The sequence below is a fragment of the Elephantulus edwardii genome, unplaced genomic scaffold (assembly GCF_000299155.1).
Source record: "Elephantulus edwardii isolate Elephantulus edwardi_28Jun2011 unplaced genomic scaffold, EleEdw1.0 scaffold00342, whole genome shotgun sequence".
NCBI lineage: Eukaryota > Metazoa > Chordata > Mammalia > Macroscelidea > Macroscelididae > Elephantulus > Elephantulus edwardii.
Window position 1 is genome coordinate 761,189 of NW_006400092.1, and position 10,735 is coordinate 771,923.

General features: G+C 37.7%; 1 protein-coding gene across 1 annotated transcript in view; it reads left to right on the plus strand.

The window, feature by feature from the left end:
* Nucleotides 1–10,149, plus strand: part of LOC102853315 (ovostatin-like) — a 112,699-nt gene extending 102,550 nt beyond the window's left edge. Inside the window, exons 32-34 of the mRNA XM_006901757.1 lie at nt 313–403; nt 961–1,029; nt 10,108–10,149. Of these exons, the coding sequence (XP_006901819.1) occupies nt 313–403; nt 961–1,029; nt 10,108–10,149 (202 nt within the window). The remainder of the gene's footprint in view (nt 1–312; nt 404–960; nt 1,030–10,107) is intronic.
* Nucleotides 10,150–10,735: the final 586 nt, after the last annotated feature.

A 10,735-nucleotide genomic window follows, 5' to 3' on the forward strand; every position in this document is an offset into this window, starting at 1 on the left:
TTTAAGAAAATACTACAAATAAAAATTACTGAATGATGATTCACTTTTTACATTGAAATCTGAGACTTTGAGGTATTGTGAAAATATGGTGGGGAATAAAAAAGAAAAGCATGTATTAAATTTTCTCATGCAGTTTTTAACTATAGTGACTTCATTTGTTCAATTTTAAACTTCAGGAATATGGCAAAATGCCAAATCCTATTCAAATTTGTACTCTAACTAGCTTTTTCTGTATATATATATATATTTGTATTTTTCTTAAATAATGACCAAAAGTTATTTAACGTTTATATTTTGTGTTTTTATTTATAGTTATTATGGAAGACGAGACACTTCCAATATAGTCATCATTGATGTGAAGATGCTTTCAGGCTTTGTGCCTGATAAGTCATCTCTTAAGAAGGTAAAAAAAAAATCCATTATAATACCTTAGAATGTATCTTAATCTGTTTGGCCTTATATACTTCCTTGGCTAAAAGTTGAAGAAAAACGCACTCATTTTCTATTTTCAAAGAATGAAATTTTAAGAATGAAATTAAATTTTATATGTATCTGGTAGTACAATACTCTTGAGATTCTCAAATTTTTTTATATCCTCACATTGTCAAGGAAAAAATTACAAAAAATAAAGCAGGTGGGTGAGTTGATATTTATTAATTCTTTTATGTGCTTTATTTATTGAGAGTTTACAAATGAGTATTGTTTGTCTTGTACAGTATATAGTATTATATACTATATTATAGTATTGTATTGTATAGACAGATTTCTCAAAAGAAATGTTGAATGAATTAATCTCAAAAATGAATATTTATTGCTGAGGTTCTAGGAGAATATTACAGGAGTTTATAAAGATGGAAGGGGACCATCAAATTCAAGACAATTATTTTTATCTTTTTGAATAATCAGATATTTGTGTTGATATGTTTTAATTTTCAGTTTCTTTTTCCCCCTTCGTTTTAGCTTCAGATTGAGGGAAAAGTACAACGAGTAGACACCAAAGCCTCCCATGTAATTTTCTTTCTGGAGAACGTAAGTTTACTGCTGCTATTCAATGCATGTGTGTGGGAGCTTCTTCCACAGGCAACTGAGATGTGCATTTCTAAGACTTAAAATCAGGGTTGTGTTCTTTCTTAGTTTTTAAATTTCTTTTTAAGGACCCAAATACAGAAAACTACATTGTTAAAATAATTCTCAATATCTGAAATGAAGACAAATTCAGGAAATAAACTCTAATCTATCTAACTAGTTTCTTCCTCACCCCCCGCCCCTCCCCCCCCCAACTCCTCCACTCCTACTCCTCAGGCTTTACGAAAGGATATTCAGTTCTCATTCTCCATTGAACAAGATGTAATTGTCTCAAACATCAAGCCAGCATCCATTCAGCTCTATGATTACTATGAAACTGGTAAGAATTTGAATTAATTTTCTCTTATTGCCACAGAGACCGAACTGATTTATAGCTGACCTTCCAAGGGAATTTTTAGAGGTTGTAAACTGAATGAGAAGAGACAGCCCATCTTTTTTCTACATAGTCCATGGTGGATCTGAACCCCTAGAGAGGTGACATATTTAGGTTAACAGTGCAACTCCTGATAGACCAGGGCTGCTGGTTTTGTTGTTGTGTCCTGACAAATGGGAAGTGTCTCACAGCTGACCCTACAGAGTTTTCAGAGGCAATAAATTGTGAAGGAGGAGACTGCTCATATATTTCAGCTGAGAAGCCCATGTAATTTTCTTTGGGTTGGCAGTGCAATTCCTTTTCAGCTCAAGCCACCGGAGTTCTTTCCAGAGCTTTTTGTGCCCTATTACCTTCCATGTTAAATTTAACATATACAAAATTTTCTTTGTCTCTGCTGGTTTTGAAAAAAAGTAATAATAATTGTTTCTCTTATTTGACGACATTCAGTAATGCCTAAAGCAAATTTTTTCAAAGTTGTGACAGATATTGAGTGTGTTTCATAAGAGCATGACTGTGATGTCTTATAACTAGTCCTGTCACTAAAATCTTCATTTAAAGTAAGACAGTAATTGTAGATTTAAGTAAAATAAAGTTTGCTGTTGTGTACCATCAAGTCAGAATAGACTCACAGGTGACCCATAGTAGGTTTTCAGAGATGTTAAATTACACAGAGAAGAGATTACCTATCCTTTTTCTCTGTGGAGCATCTGGTAGATTCAAACTACATGACTTCGGGAAGCACTGCCTGAGCAGTTTCCATTTTGAGACTTAGAAGTTATTGTTTGTTGTCATGATGTCAAATCGGAACTGACCTATTGCTGATCCTCCATTTTCAGAGGCAGGAGACAGATCATCTTTCTCCTATGGAGTAGCTGGTGGATTCAAACTGTGTACCTTTGTGTTGGCAGCACAATTCCTTCCTCCCCAAATACCAGATTTTACCCAAACTGCACGTCTGTAGGATTGCAGCTCAGCTTCTTGCCACTCAGCCACCAGTGCTCCCTATTAAACAAAATCAGCAAATGTGTATGATGACACAAAGTAGTACAAAAGTGGGGGCTGCATTTCTGACAAATGCAACTCATTGCCATCACTTGTCCGTCATTGGAGGTTTCTGTGCTGCTATGTGGCTGAACGGATTTCAGTGAAGCTCTCAAACTAAGAGAGACAAGGAAGGAAGGGCCTGGCAATCTAATTACAAAAGACCAGCCAATGTAAACCCAGGGAACCCACTACAATCCAAGCCCATTTTGCCTGAGGTTACCAGTGTAGTTTTTAAAACTCCTCATTAAAATATTTTTACTAAGATAACCCTATCACCTTTGAATATATGTAAATTTCTCCCTCTGTTCAAATGGATATATAGTTCCTGCACCCTCCACTCCACACCACTGTTAATAATTTTAGTCATGGTATCAGCACAGATTCATGGCATCTTCAGGCACAGTGTGCTTGCACTGTAGTTGGTTCATGGGGTTTACACTGCCTGGTCTTTTGTAAGAAGATTGCCAAGCCCTTCCTTGCGTGTCTCTCTTAGTATGAGAGATTCATGAAATAGGTTCAGCCACATAGCAGCACAGAAACCTCCAATGACAGACAAGTGATGGCAATGAATTGCATTGGTCAGAAATGCAGCCCCCACTTTTGTACTACTTTGTGTCAACATACACATTTGCTGATTTTGTTTTATATGGAGCACTGGTGGCTGAGTGGCAAGAAGCTGAGCTGCAATCCCACAGTGGTGCAGGAACTATATATCCATTTGAACAGAGGGAGAAATTTACATATATTCAAAGGTGATAGGGTTATCTTAGTAAAAATATTTTAATGAGGAGTTTTAAAAACTACATCCATTTATTATTTCACCCGATTATATGAATAAGTAAGGCTCGCTGCTGATTTCTGTTCATATTGCTTTTGCACCCATAGTCAGCTGGTAGATACATCAGCTGACTGGAAGAAGCAAAGCTGCCATCTCTATCTAAAGCCTCTTGGATGACAGACTTGACTGGACTTTAGCTAGCTTTTAGCTGAGTCACCTTTTTTGACTCCCATCCTTCAAAAGACTCCTTTAGGCACCTTTTTTACCTATTAGTGATAATCTATCCATCCACATGTTGTTCAGTAGGGTGACTTCTAAATATAAAACACATTTTTTAGAAGTAAAGCTATTCTGTCGCATAATTTGGAATTTCTGTTTTGCTTTAGTTTCATAAATTTTTTACTCTGTTTTTTATAGTTGATTTAGCCAAGCATTAAGGAACGTTAAGGTTTGCTAACTCAAACCAGGTTCTCAGAGAACCAGGGCTATAAATGGAATGTTTTTACTTAAAATCAAGATTTGCCCAACTGTGACAATCTGGGTTTTTAAAATAGATATATTATATATTTTTAAAAACGAGATAAAGATCAATAACAAAATATGAAAATGGCAAGTTAACTATTTCAAGGCAGATTAACAATTCTGAATTAACAATTCAGGTTACAAAAAAGGCAGATGAATATTTATCTGCTAAATACTAGTTTACAAACTTTGGGTACCTAAGTATTTAGCAAGTACATCTTTACCTTATGTTGAAGACTTGGTTGATTAAACGAAGTTTTCACTATTGTTAAAGCTTTTATGAAAATATGGTTCTAACCTCTACTGAATTTTAATATACATTATATACAAAATATCAGACCTGAAATACAGAGAATAACTACTTATGAGTGCATGAAAAGTGCTATAAGTCAAAGTAATATAAAATATATTTGAAAAGTAAAAGTAAAGGAATTTGAAACAGCACAGACTTAGAGGTTTTAGTTTCTGGTTCCTCTTAATATTATGAGATTATTTCCAGTAACAATTACTTTTACTTTCTTTCAGATGAATATGCACTTTCAGAATACACCATGCCATGCGACTAGACGTCTTCTAAAAGCTCTTAATGCTAAGATTAAAAAAAAAATAAGAAAGAAGACTTGTTGGAACAGAGCTGTTTATTGAGTGAACATTTCCACTGTTTCAACCAAAGAAAAGTATCCCGAATCTTCCTATATAGTGAATAATCTAATGCATTCCCCAATAGGTAACATCTCTATCCAGGTGCATCACTAAGGGTTTCTACGCTGGGTCCATTCCTGAAGGTCTTCCTGAAAGCTAGCTTATCTTCTGTGCAAATGCAGCAAGAAACTATAGGGTTAATGCATAAACTTCAGCCAATAACAAACTGAAACCATGGAATGTATGTTCCTGCCTTGGTCAGAGAATTTTGGGAGGCATTCTAAATACTGCTCATGAAGCTTTTTGAAATGAAACTCCCATAGAGGGCCTTAGATTTATTTTTCCCTTCCGTGTCACAATCTCCCTAGTCGACTCCTGCTTTTGGGGGTCACTGCCAAAACAAATTATCTCCACACAAGTGTTTGCCTTAGAGTTTTCTTTCAGGACAATGCCAGCAACACAACGTATAACATTAATCCCTGACTAAGAAAAAAAAATAAATATCAGCTATGGACTATTTTAGTGTGTTGGTAAGTTAGTTCTGGTATGTGTTATTACAAGATGTTTCTTTGGCAAGTAGAACAATAATATTTCAGTGTGAACATGTTCCTTTTCCCTGAAAATATTAGAAAAATATTTTCAAATATATTCTTAAGATGTTTACTTGAATGCTAATTAGTAAGAGAAAAGAAAACATTTGTATAATTTGCAAGCCACAAAATTGGAGGTAATTTGTTCCAACAGTAATTGTTGTTATTTTTGTTGACTCTTACATATCTAATCCCACTGCTTCAGTTACCATGTCAAACTGTTTCATCTGGGTCTTCCTTTCCTGCACTGTCCCTCCACCCTTGTAAGTATGCTGTCCTTCTCCAAGGACTGGTCAGAAGGCCACATGCTCAAAGTATGTGATATGTAGCTTCAAAATCCCAATCTTCAAGGAGAGTCTTGGTTTTCACCCTCTCTAAGACAGACCTATTTGTTTTCCTGGTTGTCCATGTTATGTTCTATACTCTTCTCCAGCAACACAACTTAATGTCATCAATTCTTCTTCTGTTGTCCTTAGTCATTGTCCAGCTCTTTGACACATAACAAGTATCTGTGAAGATTCTGACCTGGATCAGTCATACCTTAGTCTCTAGACACATTACTGCTCTTTAGCATTTTGGAAAGGTTCCTCACAGCAGAATTTCCCAAAGCAATTCATCTTTTGATTTCTTGACTGCTGGTACAACAGTAATAAGAGTTTTTTCATATGATATTTTGAAACATTTCCAACTCTCCATCATGATTCTCAACACCCTTGCAATGTTCACACAATTAATTTCACCAAGTCACACAGATCTAAGTGATGGTACCAACATGTACTAAGTCACCCAGTTCCAACAATCTCATCCAGTCACCCAGAATTAAGTTATGGTGCCAGTGGTATTCAGTTGCTTTGATATGGGTCAGAGATCAATTTTATTTTTTATTTCTTCCTTATTCATACTTCCTATATCCATTATATGCCCACCACCTTCTTCCACCCCCAGAACACTTGATTGTGCTAATGCAAAAATATACATGACCAGGAGGCTGTCATCAGAACAGAGCAAGGAAACACTGCATGATTCAAAACTGGGAAGAGTGTATGCCAGGGATGTGTCCTGTCTCCATACCTTTTCAACCTAAATGCAGATTATCCAGGAGGCTGGGCTCTGTGAGGAGAAGTGTGGTGTCATGTTTGGTGGAAGAGCCATCAACAATCTGTGTTATGCTGATGACACAACCATGCTTGCTGAAAATGAGGAGGACCTGAAGTGTTTGCTGTAGGGGGTCTAGGACTGCAGCCTTCAGTATAGATTGAGGATCAGTATCAAGAAGACAAGAATTCTCAACACTGGGCCAATTGGCAGCATCAGGATAGATAGTGAAGAGATTGAGATTGTTCACAACTTTAGTTTGCTTGGCTCCACAGTCAACACTCTTGGCACCAGCAGCCAGAAAATTAAAAAATGTATTGCGATGGGAAAGTCTGCTTTCAGCGACCTCTCCAAAGTATTGAAGAACTCTGGAGACTAAGGTGTGCCTGATACAGACCACGGTCATTGCAATCACTTGCTATGCATCTGAAAGTTGGACAATGACTAGGGAAGATGGAAATAGAATTGATGCCTTTGAGCTATGATGCCAGAGAAGAGTATTGAATGTACCATGGACTGCTAAGGAAATGAACAGATTCATCCTGGAGAGGGTGAAGCCAGGTTGTTCCTTGGAGGCAAGGATTCTGAAGCTTCATCTGATATACTTTGGTCATGTTGCAAGGTGGGATTGTTCCCTGGAGGGGGACATGGAGGGACAGTGCAAAAGAAGATCCTCAATGAGATGGATTGATTCAGTTACTGGGATAGTGTCTTGGAGACAATAAGATTGGCAAGGGATATATCAGGATTTAGGGCTGTTGTACAAAGGGTTGCTATGAGTCACAGCCAACTTGATGGCACATAACAACAACAACAACAACCCTTTAAATGGAAAATGTGTGCTTTACTCTGATGCAGATGTTATTACATGAAGCAGACCCTGTCTACTTCTCCAAATAGACCTTCTTTCACTTCCTTACTCTAATCACACTGATCTTTTTCAGTCTGGCAAAGTCAATTTTAATAACTACTATGAAAGTAAAATGCTGCATTTTTACAGTAGAAGACAAGTAAAGTGAAAAAAAAAATGCTCATTCCCTCTTGGCAAGAGTAAAACACTACACATTTTATAGAATAGACAATTTAAACAAGAGATATAAAGAGCTCATTTTGCAAGTGGTAGAGCTAAAATTTAAACCAAAGAAGTTTTATACTTTTAGTACTATACTATAATGCTTCTACAGTAACAAGAAAAAAATAATTTACATGCAGTAAATCAGAAATCATGGCTACCCACGAGTGTAGGTTAGAACTACATAAGAAAGTTTTGACCTTTTTGGGAGCAGCGTATTTTTTGAGTGCCTCTGCATAAGTTTGAAACATCAACCTTTTGGATAGTAGTCAAGTTTTTAACCTTTTGTGCTATGAATTAGAATTAGCAGGATGGTAATTACCAACAACAAAATGAAAATAATTGTTGTTGTTGTTATGTGCCATCCAGTCGTTTGTGACTCATAGCGACCCTGTGTACAAGCACCGTAAATGCCGTTCTATCCTGTGCCAACCTTGCTGTCTCAAACACATTCATTCCCACCACTCCACTCACAGAATCGATCCATCTCATCAAGGGTCTTCCTCTGCTACGCCATCCCTCCACTTTCCCAAACATGATGTTGCTCTCTAAGGACCAGTCTCTCCTTCCAACATGCCCAAAGTATGTCAGACAAAGCTTCAGAATCCTTGACTCGAGGGAACCTTCTGGCTTCACCCTCTCCATGAAAAACCCGTTTGTTCTCCTAGCAGTCCATGGTATATTTAACACTCTTCTCCAGCACCACAACTCAAAGGCATCAATTCTTATATCATCCCTATTCACTGTCCAACTCTCTGATGCATAGCACATAATTGCAAAGACTATAGCCTGGGATCAGATGTACCTTAGCCTCCAGGCTGACGCCGTTGCTCTTCAGTACTCTTGAGAGGTCCCTCACAGCTGACTTTCCCAATGCAATTCATCTCCTGATTTCCTGGCTGCTGTTCCCAAGAGTATTGACTGTGGAACCAAGCAAACTACAACTGTTAACTATCTCAATCTCTTCACCGTCCACTGGCCCAGTGGCGAGAATCTGTTTTCTTGATATTGAGCTTCAATCCATATTGAAGACTGCAATCCTTGACCTTCTGCAGCAAGTACTTCAGGTCCCCCTCAGTTTCAGCAAGCAGGGTTGTGTCATCTGCATAACTCAGGTTGTTGATGATTCTTCCACCAATCCTGATGCCACATTCCTCCTCGTACAGCCCAGAGTCTCGGAGATCTGTTCTGCATACTGATGGACACCTTTCTTGATTTTGAACCATCCAGTGTCTCCTTGCTCTGTTCTGATGACTGCCTCTTGGTCCAAATATAGGTTTCACATTAGCACAATCAAATGTTCTGGGATTCCCATTCTTCTCAGAGTCAGCCATAGCTTGTTGTGATCCACACAATCAAAAGCCTTTGCATAGTCAATGAAGCACAGATAGACATTCTTCTGGTATTCTCTGCTTTCTGCCAAGATCCATCTAACATTAGCCTATAATATCCCTAGTACCTCTTCTAAATCCAGCCTGCACATCTGGCAGTTCTCTGTTGACATATTGTTCCAAACGTTTTTGGGTAATTTTCAGCAGAATCTTGCTTGCATGTGATATCAATGATATTGTTCAATAATTTCCACACTGTTGAGTCACCTTTCTTTGGAATGGGAACAAATATCGACCTTTTCCAGTCAGTTGTCCAGCTGGCTGTCATCCAGTTTTCCTGGCACAACTTAGTAAGCACATCCAGGGCAGCGTCTGTTTGTTGAAATAAATCAATTGGTATGCTGTCAACTCCTGGAGCCTTGTTTTTTGACAATTCCTTCAGAGCAACTTGAACTTCTTCCTTCATCACCATAGGCTCTTGCTCATTATGTTATTTCATGAAATTCCTCTGTGCAGCCAATTTCTTCTGATACAGTGACTCTGTGTACTCCTTCCATCTTCTTTTGATACATCCTGGATCATTCAACATTCTACCCAAGGTATCCTTAACTATTGCCACCCATGGCTTGAATTTGTTTTTCAACTCCTTCATGAAAATAATACTTTATCAGATATTAAACAGAATGGAATTAAATTATCTCCTTAAAATTCAACATTAGATTGAGTTAAGAGCAAACTCTCAATTTTATGCAATTTATGAGAACACAGAGCAATATATTAATGAAAGTAAAAATTACAATGATCAAAATGAAGAGGAACTTCTTCAATAGCCTGCAAGATGGTATTTAATGTTCAAAATTTAAATCAAGTAATAAATTTTACATAACAACAAAAGATGTAATTTATGAAGAAGATATTGTATTGAGAAGTCTTTATATAAACATTAAGGGAGTATTAGAAACACTGAATATGTTATTAAAAATATACCTATAGCATTAAATAAGTGCATAGAGAAAGGTTTATTTTAAGGGAATCAATCTCTCATTATTATATACCTCTTATTTATCTAAATAGCTCCTTAAAATAGTTTCTTTTTTAGGATTGTGCACTTTATATCTCTCTAATTCACATTTTAAGACCAAAAAAAAAAACCAAAAAACACAACAAACAAACCATGCTCCAGAAATTTTTAATGGACAAAAAACAAGTACATTTTATAGATAGATGATTATTTCAATGTCTCAGACTAGATCTTGTCAGAGAAGCAAAATCAGTGAAATACAGAGAGAACATACATGAGGGGACAGATGCAAAGAGATTGATTTATCTCAGGGAAGTCGCTCATGCAATTGTAGAGCCTAGTAAGTTCCAAGTCGATGGGTCAGATGTGATCCTGGAGGCTTCTCTTTAAAAAATTGCATAGCTGACAAATTCAAGGTCAACAGGAGAAACACTAGGCTGATGACTCATGGGCTGCAGAATCTGACAGATTCTAAGATTATCAGGCAGTATGGCAAGATACTGGCTTCTTTCTTTTTTTTCTATTTCAAATTCATTTATTTTTTTGCTTTTAGTTGGTTGCAACTCCCAAGTTATCAAAGATGCAAGACAAGTAGAGAAATCTACAGCAGGAGGAATGAAGTGGGGCAGAGACAAGACAGAAAAGGGAACGGTGTTTCATATTCCTCCTCCCCTTCCTGTTTAGGACGCAGTTTGAGAAAAGTGTACAAATGTGTCCTTTAGTACAGACTCCACAGCTTAAAAAGTACAGTGCAGTTGAGTGGAGTGAGCAACCTTCTCCACGGACAGTGAGGGAATCCTGAGCCTGGTCTGAGCCTATGCCCTGAAGGCAGTATGGGGCCCGTGTGGAGAAAAGCACAGCCATAGCCTCACCTTCCCCAACGCCCTAAATTAATTAAAATTTTATTTGTGCGCTGACAGGATTTAGGCTGGAAAATCTATAGGTAGGGATGGGATTGTACAAGATGATTTGTACTCAGGGACCCTCAGAGGTCAGGGACACAAAGCATGTAGTGGGTTGCCTCGTTTTTCCCAAAGGCAAGTAAAAAAGATATTGTTGGTTTGTATGAGAAGGGACAGGGCTAAGGTGGTTCACTGGCTGTGGAATTCTAGGGGCAGGGGTGGTGGATGAAGCATGGGGCTGGCCCTTGGTCAGGTCACTTAGGGCCTGCCAGGCCCAGC